General features: G+C 42.7%; 1 protein-coding gene across 1 annotated transcript; it reads left to right on the forward strand.

Moving 5' to 3' along the window:
• Positions 1-180: 180 nt before the first annotated feature.
• golt1ba (golgi transport 1Ba) lies at positions 181-11,170 on the forward strand. The gene is made up of 5 exons (XM_079551619.1): positions 181-336; positions 1,287-1,378; positions 3,536-3,714; positions 6,350-6,431; positions 11,013-11,170. Exons 1-5 carry the CDS (start codon positions 312-314, stop codon positions 11,049-11,051), a joined length of 417 nt encoding a protein of 138 aa, XP_079407745.1. The 5' UTR covers positions 181-311; the 3' UTR covers positions 11,052-11,170.
• Positions 11,171-21,394: the final 10,224 nt, after the last annotated feature.

Genomic DNA, 21,394 nt, shown 5'->3' on the forward strand with positions numbered 1-21,394 from the left:
ATGAAAAAGCAACAAAAACACCACAAATGTGATAAAAACGTGCACCGGGACATGAAACAAACACATTTAAACACTGAAATATCACCTCTATTATTTTGTATCTGTATTGGTTAATATTCGCGTCGTTTGGGCTCGTTCAGAGGAAGTTCCGCTTTGTCCCAGTGCTCCTGAACGCGGCCCGGTGTGATGTTTCCGGAAGACGTGTCGCTGCTGTCATGGCGGCTGCGAAGGGAAGAGGCTGAAGGAAGAATTCAGCGCAAACTGGACGTTTTCCGGACTCGTAGGAGGTTTTTCTTTGAGCAGACGCCACGATGATTTCGCTCACGGACTCCCAGAGTAAGACCCCACACGAACTCCGGCTTTTTCGAGTCGGTTTTTCTGTTTTGGTGGAAAATTGTCAGCAAAATACTTGTCATTGTTAATATAACTGAAGCCAGTCATAAGTGTAAATGCTGTAAATGCTTCTTCACAATAAGAAACATGAAGTCTAGTGTTTGTATCTGGGTTTGAAGCTCTTTCTCTGAGCTTAAACTAGTTCTTCTCTCATCCATATGTTGGATCGAGTAACTTTAGCATCGTTCTGTGATGTATCGTTGACTAGAGCCGGATACCGTTAAACGATACGAGCCAAGTATCGGGAAAACAGTGTAGGTTCTACCGGGATCGGAACATTTTGATGCTCTTGGTCCAAGGACAGCATTAAAGGGACTGTTTGGTTGTTTCAGCTCAAATAAATGTTTTTTTTTCTCCCCATTTTATCACCAGTTTTTTCCAATTCTTTCCCTATTTTTCCCCCACAATTTTCCTCATTTTCGCGAATTTTCCCCCTAATTTTCATTACTAATATTTCCCTATTTCCTCCCATTTTGTACACAATTAAAATGATTTTTTTTGCGTATTTTTGCCACAATTCTTTCTCTTTTTCACAATTTCTTCCCAATTTTTCTGGCACTTGTTCATCACCCTGTTTGTTCTAGTATTTCCTCCATTTTCCCCACATTTCTTGACATTGCAGATGAATATTGTGGATGTACAGAATCAGATCTTCCACACATTATTGTTCTGTATTTTAGTATCGGTGTGTGAACTATCGGATCGTTTCAATATCGCACATTTGAAAAACAACATACTTTGTGTCGAGGAAGCTTCATCCATAATGAACGCAGCTGTTAGTCCAGGCAGAGTGTATTCAGAAAGCATCTTGTGCCCCTCGTTTCTTTCTTGTGCATCATTATTTGGATGATTTCTTTGCTCCTCGGACTTTAACCTTGTGTTTTGTGTCGCAGAGATCGGGATGGGGCTGACGGGCTTCGGCGTCTTCTTCCTCTTCTTCGGGATGATCCTGTTCTTCGACAAAGCGCTGTTGGCCATCGGAAACGTGAGTTCCACCGGCAGTTCATGGAAATGTTTTGTTAGCGCTCGTGCTGCACTGCCAGAAGGTCTTGGGATCGATTCGATTCGAGTTTGCCCCGGGTCTGTGTAGGTTTGCTCTGGTTATCATTTACAGTCGTACAAATAAATACAGCATATGGCACTGAAAGGGGCTAGATGCAAGTTTGCCATTGTATACTCACTGCTGCCACCTCAGGTCATACGTGTAACTGCAGCTTCTATATTAAAGGAATAGGCCACCGTTTTTATATACTAAGATATGTTCTTACCTCACTTTAGTCGAGTTAATATATCCCCGTCTGGTCATTGTCCGCGCGCTCTGTCACGCAAACGGAGCACATACGCAGCCTCTCCCATATGTGACATAGCTCCGAAAAAGCTCACGATAGAAGCTACCAAGCTCTTCCACGTGTTCCCTATTTAAATAAAGTTACGTGAAGTGTTTTCATGCGAAGTATATTTACACAGAAATGTAACGTGTCGATTTTATAAGCAAATAAAAAGGGGGACTATATTGTGAGGCGTAATGATACGAGGAGCACAGCGTCCGCGTAGTAACTCCTAAAGACTTCCCCCGCTCACTTCCGTCAATAACCTTTAGGAGTTACTGCGCGGACGTTTTACTCCTCGTATCATTACGCCTCACAATATAGTCCCCCTTTTTATTTGCTTATAAAATCGACACGTTACATTTCTGTGTAAATATACTTCGCATGAAAACACTTCACGTAACTTTATTTAAATAGGGAACACGTGGAAGAGCTTGGTAGCTTCTATCGTGAGCTTTTTCGGAGCTATGTCACATATGGGAGAGGCTGCGTATGTGCTCCGTTTGCGTGACAGAGCGCGCGGACAATGACCAGACGGGGATATATTAACTCGACTAAAGTGAGGTAAGAACATATCTTAGTATATAAAAACGGTGGCCTATTCCTTTAAGCTTGTGCATGACGGCGCTTCAGACTCGAAGTAACACCTTTTTCAGTGCAGGATTTCAGAGGCAGTTGTGGTGAACAGGTCTGAGCTCATTCTGCACATTAGGACATGGGGGAACATGTGGGGGAGGAATATGCTTCAATTTAACATTTTTAAACTCTGTATAGTCCCTTTAAGACTTATACCAAGACTCTTTCATTCTGATCATACAAAAATATACACACTTCAATATCGCTCAGCCCAGCTATACCAAAGATACCCATATGTACAAGCTTTGTATAACCATGTCTGCCTATAGTCACACACACATCCTTACTGTGTAATACTGTATACTTGAAGCTGACCTCACTTTAAGTCACACAAAATGAATTCAAAACGCACTAAAACTTCCTGTTGTTAAAGCTCAATGATACTGTGACAACCCTCTAAAGAGCGCCGCTCCGCCCCCCCCCTCCACTCCATAATGCGCATACGCCCCCGCGGCGGCGTAGACTCACCCCATGTGTCCGCCGGTTTGGGGAGTAGAGAAAAGAACGAGGCGCTCCTCTCCCTGGTAATTCTGATGCTTCACTAGCACACTTTAAAGATAATGTCTTTTAAAGTGTCCGTTTAGTCCCTTTAACTCATTCCACAGAGTTATTCCTGCTTGGGAGATACACACACTCTACTGTTGAACAATGGTTGGGTGTTTTGCCTTGCTTAATACATAACAACAAGAGTTTTACATTAAATGAAGTCTTCAATTTTCATTGTATGAGAGGTTAAGAACAGCACATTTGTATTATGAACGATTCTTATGGCTTTTTCTGAAGTTTGTAGAGATTAGTTTGAATATATAATAATAAAGTTAAGATGTAGCTGGGCATTTGACCCAGATTATGTTTTGTCCTTATTTCCAAGTAAATCTCTTTCTTTAAACTGTTTGACTTTCTTATGATTTACCTCAGAACTATAGACACTAAAATGTCCTCAAACTAAAGTCGAAATGAGTCAAAACCGCTCAAAACAAAACACATTTCCTCAGTTCAAGTCATTTAATCCAATGCTTGATTGAAACGACCCCCGGCTCCACCTTGTGGAGGGACTGGGAAGTGCATGTATTTTCTATATGATATCTTACTACATCCGTAGTTAAAACAGGAGCTCTGTCTCTCAGGTCCTGTAGTTAAAGAGTTAAAGCTTTTCCTCTGAACTCGTGTTCCTCCAGATCTTGTTCGTGGTGGGTCTGGCCTTCGTGATCGGCCTGGAGAGGACGTTCCGCTTCTTCTTCCAGAAACATAAGCTGAAGGCCACCGGCTTCTTCCTGGGAGGGGTGCTCATCGTGCTCATCGGGTGGCCCATTGTCGGGGTTCTTCTGGAGATCTACGGGTTCTTCCTCCTCTTCAGGTCAGCCATGTTTTCCTTTAAAACAGGGATGTATCAGTATTGGCATTACTAATGAGTTCTTAGATACAAACCTGTGAATATAGACAGATTCCACAGAGTCTGGCGTGTTTCTGCTGCGCCTGCTCAGCTACAGCTTTACGGTGAGACTCGGGTTCTTCGGCCCTCAGATGAGCCTGATGTTGCTCAACCTATTCAGCTTAAACATAGCCCAGGAGAAGATGCTCCAGGAACAACAGGACACAGTGTTTCTTCTGAGGGTCTTTACTGAAGACCAGTTTTCCTCTCAATTTTGACTTTGTAAAACTGCAAATACAGCAACAAAAATACAGTTACAATTATTGTGCAGCCCAAGAAAGAAAACTCGCAACAAAGCTTGTCTCATACAAAAAACGTTTTTCTCATTAGTTAAAATAACCTTATAAGTAACCAAAAAAGCAACACAACATTAGAAAAACGACTACACACACTACACACTACTTTATGCCTGCTGCCTACAATAAAAGACCACCGGGGGCAGTGTAGCGAACACACAATAAACAAAGAAGACCCCCAAAAACTATGGGATAATACCGACACCTTGTGGGCAAACGAAGAAATGCACCAGGAATAAAAACAAATAGAATATGGAATGACTGACAGAGGGACAGAATACGGGTATTGTTATGGACTCTTGTTTTCTTGTAAAAGCAGTAAATCTTATAATATAATTGTGAGATTCTTCTGGGACGTTGAACTGGCTGATATTTCCCTGTAGAGCTCACAAACCTCCCTTTGTTTCAGATCCTTTAATATCCATCTTTAAGGTTTGCTACAAACAAAACTACACCCTGAATATATGTGTTTGCTATGTCAGTATGACTTTGTTCACTTTTGTCTCTTTACTAAAGGCTGTAATCTGTGCTTCTGGACCTGATGGTTCTGACCGGCCTCGTCGAGAACTAGGAAGTGAAACTTTCACTCAAAGACCTGACGTGACCGTCTTTTTGACCTGCTTTAATATTCAGCCTTGCCACAGATACAGACGGCAATGCGTCATGGACGGGGGCGTGGCCTCAGCGAGGGGGAAGCAGAATGTTTTAGGAAACACAACTTTCCACTTTTTTAGCCACTTTCTGGTGAAATCTAAACGTATTCATCACATACAAATAAAGTCAAGTGTAAATCAGGTCCATGTGGATGTTTGTTCACAGCAGATTGAGAAGTGAAAACACGGCAATCGTTAGCATTAGCACAATGCTAACATGTAGCATCATGTTAGCATTCTCTGTTATTCATGTATTTATGGGCTGTTGAACCTCTTTGCTCCTCTCCATGTCTTTGTATCTTTATTTAGTAGAAACTATATTCATAATTAAACAGTTAAAGGGGAAAACAGAAACTTTCTCTAATTATTCAAAAACTACTTTAACAAATGCTGAATTATGAATATAGATTTTTTATTTTATTTATTGGTTTATTTGGTCGGGACAGTGCATGTAAATGAACATACATCGTCCCCCATGTGCACTCTCAAACACACTCACATTCAGCCTATTGTGCATGTTTTTAGTGGTAGGGGAAACCGGAGTACCCGGAGAAAACCTACGCAGACACGGGGAGAACATGCAAACTCCACACAGAAAGGCCCCGTCCCTGGTGGGAATCGAACCCGGACCTTCTATCTGTGAAGCACAAGCTCTAACCGCTGTGCCACTGTGCCTACTAAATAAAGATACAAAGACATGGGGAGGAGCAAAGAGGTTCAACAGCCCATAAATACATGAATAACGGAGAATGCTAACATGATGCTACATGTTAGTATCGTGCTAATGCTAACGCTAGCTACAACTGCCGTTTTTTCTCTTCTACTGAACAATCTGCTTTGAATAAACATCCATATAGACCCGATTTAGACTTGACTTTATTTGTATTTGATAAATACGTTTATATTTGACCAGAGAACGTCTAAAAAGAGTGGATCTGTATCTATTCAGTACAAAGTAAAAAACTGTAGGAAAAACAGAGAAACAGGGTTCAGTGAGGTGATGCTCACTAAACAGCTAATTTGGACAATGTTTCAAGTTAATTTAAGATAAATATTCATACTAACTATATAAAATACTCACAGGCGTTGCCTTAGCGGGAGCAAAATTAAAGGTTCAACAGCAACAATCAAACGTCTGTGGTCGCTGTGACCCGCCAAAATAAGAGCGGTGGTTTCAAAATAAAAGTCTATGTGAAAAATGTCCTTAAAACATGCCATGAGGCCGAGCAGGAGTATAATCCCAGATAGGAGGGAGGGTTATAGGTTTATGTTTTCAATGATTAGTGACAGGCTGGGCCTTTGATAGTCCGGGTGTGACAAACAGCGAGAGAAGTATCTGTGTGACTACAAAACAACTTTTCATTAGTAATCCACTGTACCCCTGACCACGCACACACTGCATTTCTAACGTTAGCAACGCGGCACTGCTCAGATCGTGGGTCTCGTCACTTTCATTTCAGAGAATAGAAAGGAGAAGAAGGTGGAGCTCTCACCTTTACAAAGGGGGTCTGACTCAGTGTGCTTTACAAAACATGATTCACATAAGTCTGATGCGTGTTTCTATATGTATATTTCTTATTGTTGTATTTGTTCTGTCTCGTGTGTGTGCAGGGGCTTCTTCCCGGTGGTGGTCGGCTTCATCAGGAGGATCCCCGTCCTGGGCGCGCTCCTCAACCTGCCCTTCATCAGCTCCGTGAGTAAACGCTTGTGTATTCAGAGAGTTCTCCGTCTCCGTCCAGTTATGCTTCTTTTAGTCTGAATCTAATATTAGTGTCTGTGAGTGAGATGGAGTAATAGAAAACACCATTCAGTGTCTTCTGTTCCACCCGGTTTGATGACGACGTGTTTCTCCAAATTCACTCTTTCAGTCATTTCAAAAAGTACTTTTCACGGTGGATTCGTTAATACTTTAACCTAACCTCTTAACCCCGCCTTAACCGAGCACATTTTCTCCAGCTTTACCCAAATCTGAAAGCTTTTCGACTGGAGCTCACAGCCTATACATGCGTTTCCAATGACATCGCGCATAGTTACGGCGGCCATTTTGAATACCGAAGGAGAAATATCTCTACTCAGGTTTATGTTCTGGTAATCTTTGCTGAAGAAGAAAACAGTAGAAACACGGCCCCAGTGATATAAGCAGCAGCTCTGTGTGTGGAGCTACAGCAGGGTTTACTAAAGATCTGCTCCACTCTGAAGACTAAATGAACACATCAAAGAGGAACACAAAACCTTTCTCTGTGATTTCTACAGTTTGTCATGTCAACAGTCTCAGTCTGAGTCAGTGCTGCTCAAGACGTTAGCATGCTACCGGTTAGCCTTTAGCTTCAACACGATAAACATGTGTGGCTCACATCTATGAACCCTGAGGAAATACTACAGTAACAGCTCAGACCTCTGACCTCTGTCACATGATCTTTGGAGTGTGGTTCAAGTCGGAGCTAAATGCTAACCGGTAGCATGCTAATGTCTTAAACACTGACTCACTGGTTTCTTCACATAAACGTGGGTCTCTGGGGCCGTATTTTTACTCTTATCTTCTTAAGCAAAGATTACGAGTTCAGAAAAAAGCCAATGGCTGTGTCCGAATGTCAACACTATTCCCTATATAGTGACTATATAGTAACTATATAGTCACTATATAGTGACTATATAGTGACTATATAGTGACTATATAGTCACTATATAGTCACTATATAGTCACTATATAGTCACTATATAGTTACTATATAGTGACTATATAGTGGTCACATGTTGTAGGTGTGTCCGAATGTCCAGAGAGAAAAAAGTCGTGCACTCGAAATTTCCCACAATGCATCTGGAAAAGTAGTGAGCATCGATAGTCACTAAACGGGTCAATATAGACCACAATGCACTGGGAGAGTGGGAGAAGAGCCTGACAGAGACAGGTCTGTGAACTAAACACGACTGAAGTAAATCAGCTGTTTCAGTCGTGTGTTTGTGTTTCTCAGGAATAAACGACCTAAATATAAACGGTTACGGTGAAAAGATGCTAACGTTAGCTGCTAACCTTTAGCTGGAGCTGTTAAATGACCGATAGCTTCATGCTAATGTTAGCTGCTAGCCTTTAGCTTCCTCTTGAATAATCCAAGCCATTCATGTAAAATCCATGTTAAATATAGCGTATCTGACTCGTATTAATCCATAAATATTCCACTGTTTGTTTTTTATCACAGAAAAACTTTATTCCCGGAGTTTAGCGACTTTTATCAGATGTAGTCACTCAATCTGCTGGTGCTTCGGACACCGGGCTCGGACCTACTTTTGGCACGTGATTTGTGATGATAGTTTTCATTTAAATTTAAATGTCAAATAAAACGGCTGTAAAAGTGCCAAAACAGTCCTTCTGTTTCACAAAATAAACGTTTGTAACAATAAATAAATTCAGATAAAAAACATAAAACAAACCCATATCTGCTGCGCAGTGTGCGTGACGTCACGCAGCTCGGAGAAAGTCGTGGCTTCTGTCCAAATCGCCGACAGAATCAGTGGACTATAGTATAGTCACTACATAGTCACTATATAGTGCGGGCCTTTGTAGTGAATGAGGGGTCAGGGACGAGGGTGGACCTTCATACACAGCCATTGTCAATCAGTTGTCAGTATTCAAAATGGCCGCCATAACAACAAAAGTCACATGACAGAAAAGCATGTATAGGCCAGAGTAACGCTTCATTTTCGTTGTTGTTTTTTTGTTGTGTGTTTGTCACATTTTCATTGTGTTGATGTTGCTTTTCCTGCACATTTCTGTTGCTCGTTTTTGTCGTTTTTTTTCATTGCTTTTCTGTCTCTTTTTCCCTTTTTATTTGTGTTTTCAGTTATATTTTCTTCCTCATTGTCGTGGCTATTTTGACGCTTTGTTCCAGAAGCTTTTAGATTCGGGTAAAGCGCTGGGTTTAACATGTCAGTGATTCTCCGTCAGTGACTCCTCCCACACAGCGCCCCACAGTGTCCCCACAGCGCCCCCTAACCAGGTGTGTATGTTCTTTGTACCGTCCAGAAAACAGGGGAGTGACCGTCAGCGTCCGCCTTCTCTTCAACCGGTGACTATCGCTTCATCCTGTCCTCCTTCTCCTCCTTCTCCTCCTCCTTCTCCTTCTCCTCCTTCTTCTCCTCCTTCTCCTCCTTCTCCTCCTTCTCCTTCTTCTCCTCCTTCTCCTCCTTCTCCTCCACCTTCTCCTCCTCCTCCGTCTCCTCCTTCTCCTCCACACCCGACGCACTGGCCTTCATTTGGAGATCTGCAGTTTACACCCAAACATTAACCTCTTATGCCGTAAACCGAGAGCATCGTCTCCAGTTCAGCTTTACCCAAATCTAAAAGCTCACAGCCTATGAAACTCATCGAAACAGATCTTTTTCCTCGCGTTCTGTTGACTTTTCTGACATTTATTTTCATTGTTTGTTTCTTTTCTGTCTAATTTTCATCATTTTTGTCTCTTTTGTTGCATTTTCATCCTCAGTTTCCTCTCACTACGGAAAATAAGTTGAATTAGAAAATGTATTTATTTTTTATCACATTATCTCGGGGGAATGAGATATTATGGATTGTTTTTTTGTTAATTAAATATAATAGCATGTTTGTATTCTTTTCACATATTAACACATGTATCAGGGGAATGAGATATTGTGGATTTCTTTTTTTTGTTAATGAAATTTAATAATAGCATTTTTTTTTTAGTTCTTTTCACGTTATATGACATATTATCTCGGGGAATGAGACATTATGGATTTCTTTTTTGTTGACTTTTGTTAATGAAATATAATTATAGCATGTTTTTATTTTCACATATTAACACATATATCAGGGGAATCATCACATTATCACATTATCTTGGGGTAATCAGATATTATGGATTTCTTTGTTGATTTTTTTGTTAATGAAATATACTATGTTTTAATTCTTTTCACATTTTATCACATATTATCTCGGGGGAATGAGATATTGTGGATTTCTTTTTTGTTGATTTTTTTTTGTCAAATATAATAATAGCATGTTTTCATTCTTTTCACATTGTATCACATTATCTTGGGGGAATCAGATATTATGGATTTCTTTTTTGTTGATATATTTTTTGTTAATGAAATATAATAGCATGTTTTTAATTCTTTTCACATTTTATCACATTATCTCGAGGGAATCAGATATGGATTTCTTTTTTGTTACATTTTTTTGTCAATGAAATATAATAATAGCATGTTTTTATTATTTTCACATATTATCACATTATCTCGGGGGAATAAGATATTATGGATTTCTTTTTTGTTTTTTTGTTTTTGTTACTGAAATATAATAATAGCATGTTGTTTTCACATATTATCACATATAATCTTGGGGAATCAGATATTATGTATTTCTTTTTTGTTCATTTTTTTTGTTAATGAAATATATGTTTTTATTCTCCACATTTTATCACATATTATCTTGAGGGAATCAGATATTATGGATTTCTTTTTGGTTGATTTGTTAATGAAATATGATAGAATGTTTTTATTCTTTTACACATATTATCACATAGTTTCTCGGGGGAATGAGATATTATGTGATTGAAAAAAACATTTATGTCAAATAAATTTTCCCTTGACATAATATCTCATTCCCCTGAGATAACATAAAGTGTATATATATATATATATATATATATGTTTCTTTTTTAAATATACTGTATGTAAAATGTATTTTTTTTTTCACCCCAAAATCAGTCAGCGTTTAGACTTGGGTAAAGCCAAATTGGAGAAAATGTGCTCGGTTAAGGCGGGGTAAACTAACCCATGAACAGCTGCTTTATATCAGTAATAAAAGTGCTTTCAGTTCGCATATTCAGTGTTTAACGGCTCAACAGTCTGCACGTGTTTGGTTAAAACAGTAAAGTGTTGATCTTCTGAACTGAGGAGTCTCCACAGTGTGAAATGTCGGCCGTGTGGACGGAACATTTGTGTTTCATTTTGCTCTGTCCTTTTGGATCCTGCATGTTCTCAGTTCTTCCTCATTTAGGTCGGTGCTAATCTGTGTCTTCATCAAACACATGAGAAATCATTTAAAATGTACATAGACATAGACACCTTGAGATGAGCCGCACACACACACATATCTTAGACTTTTGTGTGGCAACGTCTGACGTGCTTCATGGCCTTTAGATCATTTCTTTGGTTTCTTTATCTTTAACTCATCATTTTAGTTTGTGGCTAAAACTATGGGTCCAGATATCCAGGCAGACTCTCTTCCCTCTCACTGACGGTGGTTTGTGTTTTCCAGTACGTGGACGGGATGACGGAGAGTAACACCATGGTGTAACCAGGAGGTCCGTGGACCGGACACCGGCCCGGCATCGGGACTCTCTCTGGGACTCCCTGTGGGACTCTCTCTGAGACTCCCTGTGGGACTCTCTCTGGGACTCTCTCTGGGACTCTCTCTGGGACTCTCTCTGGGTGTCTCTGGGACTCTCTCTGGGACTTCCTCTGGGACTCTCTCTGGGACTCTCTGGGACTCCCTGTGGGACTCTCTCTGGGACTCTCTCTGGGACTCCCTGTGGGACTCCCTCTGGGACTCCCTGTGGGACTCTCTCTGGGACTCTCTCTGGGTGTCTCTGGGACTCTCTCTGGGACTCTCTGGGACCCTCTCTGGGACTCTCTCTGGGTGTCTCTGGGACCCTCTCTGGGACTCTCTCTGGGACTCTCTCTGGGACTCCCTGTGGGACTCTCTCTGGGACTCTCTGTGGGACTCTCTCTGGGTGTCTCTGGGACTCTCTCTGGGACTCCCTCTGGGACTCTCTCTGGGTGTCTCTGGGACTCTCTCTGGGACTCTCTCTGGGACTCTCTCTGGGTGTCTCTGGGACTCTCTCTGGGACTCTCTCTGGGACTCTCTCTGGGACTCTCTCTGGGACTCTCTCTGGGTGTCTCTGGGACTCTCTCTGGGACTCTCTCTGGGTCTCTCTGGGTGTCTCTGGGACTCTCTCTGGGACTTTCTCTGGGACTCTCTCTGGGACTCTCTCTGGGACTCTCTCTGGGACTCCCTCTTTGGGCTTTCAACAGTTTTATGTTGCGTTTTTGGGATGAATCCTTGTGTTACTTTGTTTACAGGGACGGTTGAGAAAAGGCCGTGTGGGAATGTGCCAATGTGTGGAGCTGGTTCTGTCATGGTAATGCTGTTATAATACGGAGGACCAAAAGTGCCAAAACTATCAATACGGAAATGTCCATGTTGGCAAGTAATGACAATAATAGATCCTGATGGGTAAAATGTGCCGATCACACGTGGAGAAATATACAGTGATATTTCAGCACCTCTAGTTTTATATTTTCTTTTTAAACCCAGAGCAGTGAAGTTTATCTGTTCCGTGTTGACGTTTAACAAGTTTATTCGGGAAAGTTCTGCCAAATAACGCGGTTTAGTGAAGCTTTAAGTTATGTTACATCAGCCATCTGTAAACGCTCCTTATCTGGTTACTACGGTGATTCAGACCAGGGGTTCACTTTTCAAAATGACCACGTAAACAATCCCCCACAGTAATAAACAACTCATTAATGTAGGCCAGGGGTGTCCAAACTGGGCCACTTTTAATAGGCCTGCGGCAAGTTCTAAAAATATAATTGAAAAAAAAATAATAATATATTTTATTTTATTTTATATTTATTTTATTTGCCAAGTTTTATACAGTAGAGGTGAGGTTATATATCTGACCTCCCAGTTGTTTGTCTAATATTCTGTCTGTGGCCCTCGGTGAAAAAGTTTGGACACCCCTGATATAGATAATATTCAGTAAGAAAAACAAACATTCAAAGCAGGATTTTGTAATATGTATTTTAGTGCTGTCCAACATCAGTTTTAACGGCATGCACGGTTTTAACGCGGGATTAAAGATGGCGGCCGGCAGAACCGGACTGATGGACGTCCTTCATGTAAATCCTGTCATATGTTGATCATGAAACAACGTCTTGGAGAAAATCCTTCGCTGTAAAAGAACTGTTTAAGTCACTGTAAAGTTTGTCCAAATGTTCGGAAAAACAACTGTCTCAGGATATAAACAGTCTGTTCATCAAAACATCTGACTATAATGAAGCAGCAGCGTAAGTTTTGAGAACATAAAACATGTGGACTAATAATAAAACTCAGGCACTCGTCATGTAATTAGAATATCATTCACTCCTGTAATTCAGCTTAAACTGAAATTGATGTGAGACTCATGACATGCAAAGTATTATTATTTGTTCTCATCTTGATTATTCAAAACCACACATTACAAATATTTAGAAAATGGCCTGTGAGCCATTTAAAGGGTGAACATTTGTCAGTTTGCCTGTCATGAGTCTATACGTTTGTTAGTGGTGACGCCACAGCTCGACTTCCGGGGTCTTAGATGTGAGAGAAACTACAAAAAACTCTTTAACTCCACAATCAATATTTCTGGAACTTATCGTGGAGCGCCTGAACATGCTTATTTCTCAGACTCATTAGCCAAAAATGCCGCACCTACTGCTGAAAAAGTATTTTTTACTAAAGTCGGGTCTTCCGAGGTTAGCGTAGCTGCTCCGCCGTTAGCATTTATCTCCGCTAAACCGGAAGTACCGATTTTAGTAAATAATACTTTTTAGCAGCAGGTGCGGCATTTTTGGCTAATGAGTCTGAGAAATGCATAAATAACGGAGAATGCTAACATGATGCTACATGTTAGCATCGTGCTAATGCTAACGCTAGCTACAACTGCTGTTTTTTTTTTTTTTTTTTTTTTCGCTTCTACTGAACAACCTGCTGTGAATAAACATCCATATGGACCCGATTTATACTTGACTTTATTCATGTGATAACTAAGTTTATATTTTACCAGAAAACGTCTAAAACGAGTGAAAAACTGTGTTTCCCCCTCGGCGAAGCCCCGCCCCCTTCTATGACACCGCCTGTATCTATATCGTATATTAGTTTCAGAGTTTAAGCTGAATAATAGAAATAAAGGAACTTTTCCATGATATTCTAGTTATATGACGAACACCTGTATAATGAAATACTTGATCATTATAAAGGTGATATTGTTTTGTATAATTCAATTCAAGTTCAAGTAAGTTCAAGTATACAAAAGCATTTTAAATACAAAAACTGTTTGTTTTCATTAGATAAAATAATGATTTTAATTGTTGGACAGCACTGCTTATATTTACATTATTACATTGGTTTTCACTAAAGTATTATATTAATTATTATATTATTATTTTTTACTCTAAAAGCTTCTTCTTGAACAAAGTGTGACTGTCGAGCTGACACTAAACGGCTTCAATAATTACTGGTCTTAAAGGACATTATTGATGATGTCTTGGCAGTTTTAGTCCCTCGTGTCAAACACAGGTTAATCATGAACTAACATTAAACTAAAGATCTAATCTCATTATGAACTCACCTCCTTTGTGTAACTGAAGGTTTCATGATTTTAAATACAGACTATTGTCAGTCATTTTGGTCCGAGCTCCGCCCACCGCGACAGAGCTTACAGTGCATTATATGTAAAGAAGAAAACCTTTGTTTGTTTGTTTGATAACTGGTTTTGCAAATAAACTCTTTTGTAAACTCGACTCCTTCAGATGTTTGGACCTGATGTGTTGGTGATGTCAGTGCTGCCAACCTGATTCAATGTCAATTTTATTTATAAAGCACATTTAAAAACAACCATAGTCGACCAAAGTGCTGGACAAGAACAGTAACAATATGTACAATAAACACAATAAAAGTTAAACACAGGTCAGATATAAAGGCACAAACTGTGTCTGGTCTACATGGAACCGAAGGCCAAAGCAAAAAGATGAGTTTTTAATTTGATTCCTCCTTTCAAAAGGGACTGACTCTACTATAACATGAATCAGCTGCTCATGTCACCTCCTCTTCACTGTGTTGGTGTGTGGCTTACAGGCGCCATCTGGTGGTGGTAAAACATCACCGCAGTCAGCCTGAAAACGTGACCTCATCACATTTACTCTCCCTGGATCATTTTGAGCAACAGAAATTGACGAAAACTCTTCTAAAATGTGACATTTGATCGTGAGGGAGAAAGTCGTGAGAGAAGCTTTTGACATTTTCAATAAGCTTCACCTTCAGGTTGTCCAGGTCATAATAAATGAGCTCAGTGTTTCCATTTCTACTGATCATCCTCTGATAAAAGCTGTTGCTGGGGGAAACAATACTACAAGGAAACATGCAATGTCTTATTGGCTTAGTTCCACTGTCACAATCCGGACGCCGCGCCGCCATCTTGGTCCGGCAGATGTTATTATGCAGCCAATGGAACGTAATGGAACTGTTCTGATGAACCCATCATAACCACACATGCAAGTGTGATAGTAAGGATTAAGCATTGTTTTTATTATTGCAATATTCTTGCCTCATTTTAAAATGATATATATATATATATATATGTATATATATATATATATATATATATATATATATATATTATGAAACAGGCCATCATTGACCTGTAATTGATCCATACAAACAGTAGAGGGCAGCCTTGACACCAACTTGCATTACATTTTGTTCATCACATTATGTTATATTTATACTTTAACTTAACCAATGTTTTCTGTTTATAATTATTCCTTTTTCTTCATGGGCTAATTTTGATCATCAGCAAACAAACCAGCGACACAAACTGACGTTAACGTTTGTCAAACTGAGTCACAACCAGATAAAGTGACCAAAACAACAATATTAATTTTATAATTCATACAGTGAAAGGTCATTCTGCTGTTTCGTAATGACTGTCCTTTGATCAAAACAGTCACAACCTGCACAGAAATGTTTGCTCTGTGAGCCAAAAACCATAGTAACACTAACGGCGCTAACGACGCTAACGACGCTAACGGCGCTAACGACGCTAACTGTGAAAAGTGAAGGCAGCGACAGTACGGCCAAGTGTGACGTATTTCACGGTATGTGTAAACTGTTATGTGGTTTCTTTATATATATATAAATATATATATATATATATAAATATACATATATATACATATATATATATATAAATATACATATATATACATATATAATATATAATAATTATTATATATATATATATATATATACTAGCTGAGACCCGGCCTTCGGCCGGGCCTCGCTAGTCTCCACATTTGATATTCTGAGATTATGAGTGATTACAAAGAAATGTCCAACCCGTCACACAGTTCAGCTGTAGACCAGTGGTTCCCAACCCATTCCAAAAACTATGGCCACTACAAATGAGTAAAAGAATGAATGCTAAAAATTTTTTCAAACCAACTGCAATTGGAGTGTTTGATGCACCCGTGCTCCTTTCTTATAAACTACGACAATATTTTCGCTAAACTCGGGGAACAGGATTCAAGAGACAGTGGAATAATTATGGATAAATATTAGGGGTTCAGCTCTAACGGTTTGGTTCACGGTGCAGGACCCGTGGTTTGGTGCATCACGGTAATTTACAATCCAAAAAATAATGAGTAGGTTTTGAACTGAAATAGCCTAATGATCGTTGTTAGACAGTATTTATAACCTTACAATAAAATTGGCAATGCGTTCAAAGCTGCTTTAGAATAAAATGTACCTCTGGGCTCACAATACGTGAAAGCAAAATAGAAAACAAATGGTCCAGCAGCAAAGTAAAAAAAAAGAAAAAAACTACACAGTGCGGGCTATGCGCTCGTTAAGTGTTAGTTTCATTTTCGCTTTTACTCACACGGAGGAGAAATCAGTCGGAGCAGCGCGTTTGATTAAAGGCTCGTGTTTGAGCAGGTTTTGGGCACGCACGCACACACACACATACATACACACACGCACACACATACACACACACACACACGCACACATCGCCCTGTTTGGATGCGCGCGCACACATACATACACACACGCACACACACGCACACACACACACACACACACGCACACATAGCCCTGTTTGGATGCGCGCGCACACATACATACACACACGCACGAACACACACACACGCGCGCACACACACATCGCCCTGTTTGGATGTGCGCACACGCACGGCAGTCAGATCTCGTGCACTCGCGTTTTTGTGACTGCGGATTGTCCTGGGACAGCAGCACCACCAACCACGCACTCAGTACTGTCGCCAGGCTTCCTGGTGTTCCCAAACGGTCTCCCATCCCAGTCCTAACCAGGCCCTTCCCTGCTTAGCTTCAAAGTCGGTATGGGAAATAAACAGGGCGGCGCCCAGGCGGCGGCCATTGAGATTGCGGTTTCTATTATAGATATATATATATATATATATATATATATATATATATATATATATATAAACTGTATGTATATAAGATGATGTTTAATGTCCATTACATGTGTATTTGTGACTCAGACCCAGGAATAGCTTGAACGTGATTTAGCATTAGCATGTAACTCAGAGGACACTTTTAGACGCTAATTTGTATCTAAAGTAAATTATACAACGGTCTGTATATTTATTAATCATTTCTAGCGATGCTTTGGCCTAAACGTGGTCGATGGGTCGACAACAGCTGGAAACATCTGAATCGTTCATAATTTGAGATGTTAGGTGGCTAATGCTAACGGCTATAGGGGAAATACACGGAGGTGGCTAATGGGACCTGAACAGTGTACCGGAGTAGCCTCTTTGCTAACTGTCCGCATGTGTAAGGCTCGAATGACACTTTCCTTTTTATTTCTATGGTGGAACCTGTCGAGTATGTGCTGGAGGTCAGAGTCTACCAAACCTGTCAGTGTGTTCCTCACTGAAGCCTCTACAGCAGCTACTTGCTCAGAACATCATGTCACGAGCCCTAGAGTACAGAGCCCTGGAAGTGACATTACACAAAACAAATTTGAGGGAAGATAATTTTTTTTTGAAGAAATATAAAAACGTTTAAAAAAATATGTTTTCCAAAAAAAATATCTCAGTGATAATTATCTCGTTCCCCTGAGATAATTATCTCTCTCTCTTAAAAAAAAAAAAAAATCACCCCTCAAATTTTTGGTCTAATGTCACTCCCAGGGCTCCGTACTCCGGTCACCTCGCAGAGAAAAAAATAAAATAAAAAAATGGTGTATTATTAAAACATTTTATTGAACATTTTAACTCATGATATTAGAACATTCTTTACAAGAGTCCAACTATGGATAAATGAGTAAAATAAGAATACATGGATGAAAATGGAGAATATTTCAGCCTCCACCTCTTGATGGCCTGAACAGACTGAAGAGGAGGCTGTTAGGAATACAGCCTTAGCCTCAGTGCGTCACACATGGTGGAGCAGCTTTTCATCTGCGTTTGTAAAACAGGACAAAGTGATCATTGTTCCCATGACGATCGGCATCGACCCGTAAATGATGCTGGGAAGTAATGACGCGTGACGAGGTACGGAGCCTGGAGGGGTCAGGAGCTCTGACGAGGTACAGAGGCTGGAGGGATCAGGAGCTCTGACGAGGTACAGAGGCTGGAGGGTCAGGAGCTCTCACGAGGTACAGAGCCTGGAGGGTCAGGAGCTCTGACGAGGTACAGAGGCTGGAGGGTCAGGAGCTCTGACGAGGTACAGAGGCTGGAGGGTCAGGAGCTCTGACGAGGTACAGAGCCTGGAGGGGTCAGGAGCTCTGACGAGGTACAGAGCCTGGAGGGTCAGGAGCTCTGACGAGGTACAGAGGCTGGAGGGTCAGGAGCTCTGACGAGGTGCAGAGCCTGGAGGGTCAGGAGCTCTGACGAGGTACAGAGGCTGGAGGGTCAGGAGCTCTGACGAGGTACAGAGCCTGGAGGGGTCAGGAGCTCTGACGAGGTACAGAGGCTGGAGGGGTCAGGAGCTCTGACGAGGTACAGAGGCTGGAGGGGTCAGGAGCTCTGACGAGGTACAGAGCCTGGAGGGGTCAGGAGCTCTGACGAGGTACAGAGGCTGGAGGGTCAGGAGCTCTGACGAGGTACAGAGCCTGGAGGGGTCAGGAGCTCTGACGAGGTACAGAGCCTGGAGGGTCAGGAGCTCTGACGAGGTACAGAGCCTGGAGGGTCAGGAGCTCTGACGAGGTACAGAGGCTGGAGGGGTCAGGAGCTCTGACGAGGTGCAGAGCCTGGAGGGTCAGGAGCTCTGACGAGGTACAGAGGCTGGAGGGGTCAGGAGCTCTGACGAGGTACGGGGCCTGGAGGGGTCAGGAGCTCTGACGAGGTACAGAGGCTGGAGGGTCAGGAGCTCTGACGAGGTACAGAGGCTGGAGGGTCAGGAGCTCTGACGAGGTACAGAGCCTGGAGGGTCAGGAGCTCTGACGAGGTACAGAGGCTGGAGGGGTCAGGAGCTCTGACGAGGTACAGAGCCTGGAGGGGTCAGGAGCTCTGACGAGGTACAGAGGCTGGAGGGTCAGGAGCTCTGACGAGGTACAGAGCCTGGAGGGGTCAGGAGCTCTGACGAGGTACAGAGCCTGGAGGGTCAGGAGCTCTGACGAGGTACAGAGCCTGGAGGGTCAGGAGCTCTGACGAGGTACAGAGGCTGGAGGGTCAGGAGCTCTGACGAGGTACAGAGGCTGGAGGGTCAGGAGCTCTGACGAGGTACAGAGCCTGGAGGGTCAGGAGCTCTGACGAGGTACAGAGGCTGGAGGGGTCAGGAGCTCTGACGAGGTACAGAGCCTGGAGGGTCAGGAGCTCTGACGAGGTACAGAGGCTGGAGGGTCAGGAGCTCTGACGAGGTACAGAGGCTGGAGGGTCAGGAGCTCTGACGAGGTACGGAGCCTGGAGGGTCAGGAGCTCTGACGAGGTGCAGAGCCTGGAGGGTCAGGAGCTCTGACGAGATACAGAGGCTGGAGGGTCAGGAGCTCTGACGAGGTACAGAGCCTGGAGGGTCAGGAGCTCTGACGAGGTACAGAGGCTGGAGGGTCAGGAGCTCTGACGAGGTACAGAGCCTGGAGGGTCAGGAGCTCTGACGAGGTACAGAACCTGGAGGGTCAGGAGCTCTGACGAGGTACAGAGCCTGGAGGGTCAGGAGCTCTGACGAGGTACAGAGGCTGGAGGGTCAGGAGCTCTGACGAGGTACGGAGCCTGGAGGGGTCAGGAGCTCTGACGAGGTACAGAGGCTGGAGGGTCAGGAGCTCTGACGAGGTACGGGGCCTGGAGGGGTCAGGAGCTCTGACGAGGTACAGAGGCTGGAGGGGTCAGGAGCTCTGACGAGGTACAGAGGCTGGAGGGTCAGGAGCTCTGACGAGGTACAGAGGCTGGAGGGGTCAGGAGCTCTGACGAGGTACAGAGGCTGGAGGGGTCAGGAGCTCTGACGAGGTACAGAGCCTGGAGGGGTCAGGAGCTCTGACGAGGTACAGAGCCTGGAGGGGTCAGGAGCTCTGACGAGGTACAGAGGCTGGAGGGGTCAGGAGCTCTGACGAGGTACAGAGCCTGGAGGGTCAGGAGCTCTGACGAGGTACAGAGCCTGGAGGGTCAGGAGCTCTGACGAGGTACAGAGGCTGGAGGGGTCAGGAGCTCTGACGAGGTACAGAGGCTGGAGGGTCAGGAGCTCTGACGAGGTACAGAGCCTGGAGGGTCAGGAGCTCTGACGAGGTACAGAACCTGGAGGGTCAGGAGCTCTGACGAGGTACAGAGCCTGGAGGGTCAGGAGCTCTGACGAGGTACAGAGGCTGGAGGGTCAGGAGCTCTGACGAGGTACGGAGCCTGGAGGGGTCAGGAGCTCTGACGAGGTACAGAGGCCTGGAGGGTCAGGAGCTCTGACGAGGTACAGAGCCTGGAGGGTCAGGAGCTCTGACGAGGTACAGAGGCTGGAGGGTCAGGAGCTCTGACGAGGTACAGAGGCTGGAGGGTCAGGAGCTCTGGGGTTTGTTAGGTGAGTTAGTCATTTTTTTTTAATTCATGGCAATGGCTTTTCAGACAGGAGTCAGCGAGAGTCGGGGAGAGTCCGCAAGGGTATAAAATGCGTCACATCCTTCTAGTGGAGGAATTGTGTAATTGCATGTAATGATAGAAATTCCAATAGCTTTTGGTGCTAATTGTGGGCCGGTGTCAGGTATTATGGGGCTTATCTCTCGATCTGACTGGCCCAACCGGCCCAAAAGGGAAAACTCCCGGTTCTCCCGATGACCAGTCCAGCCCTGCTACACCTTCATGTTCAGAGACTCCAGAGGCACCAGCAGCTTCAAATACCTGCATGCATCTTAATCTGATGTGTTTGTCTGGCAGAAACCGTCCATATTGTGCCTTTATCTGCACAAACCCGAGTGTGTCTGAATCATCCACAAATCACTTATCACTACGATGATTACACTTAATCTTTCATGAAATATCGAAGGTTTTCATACCTAGACCAAGGCATTCAACTATTTCACGCTTTTCATCAGCAGAGAGATCCTTTTTCTTTCCTGTATTGCTTGAAAATGATGATCTGCTTAATAAAGTAACTGTTTTTTTAAACACTGAAATACAATTTGCATAATCATTTGCAGCGCGGTGTAGAAGCCGCAGCACCTTCTAATACACGCCAGACACACCAGTGTCAAAGTGCTTTTCCCCAGATTAAAGTTTATCAAACCTGCTCTATTTGCATGTCTTTTAATACAATATTAAGTGGATCATCAGAGTCTGGATCTAAACATGCTCTTTGTTTTAGACACATTCAAAACCAGTGTGTTTACATGAATCCAGTGAAAAAACAACTGTAGAGCG

Source organism: Gobius niger, assembly GCF_951799975.1.
Source record: "Gobius niger genome assembly, chromosome: 2".
In the NCBI taxonomy this organism is placed as follows: Eukaryota; Metazoa; Chordata; class Actinopteri; order Gobiiformes; family Gobiidae; genus Gobius; species Gobius niger.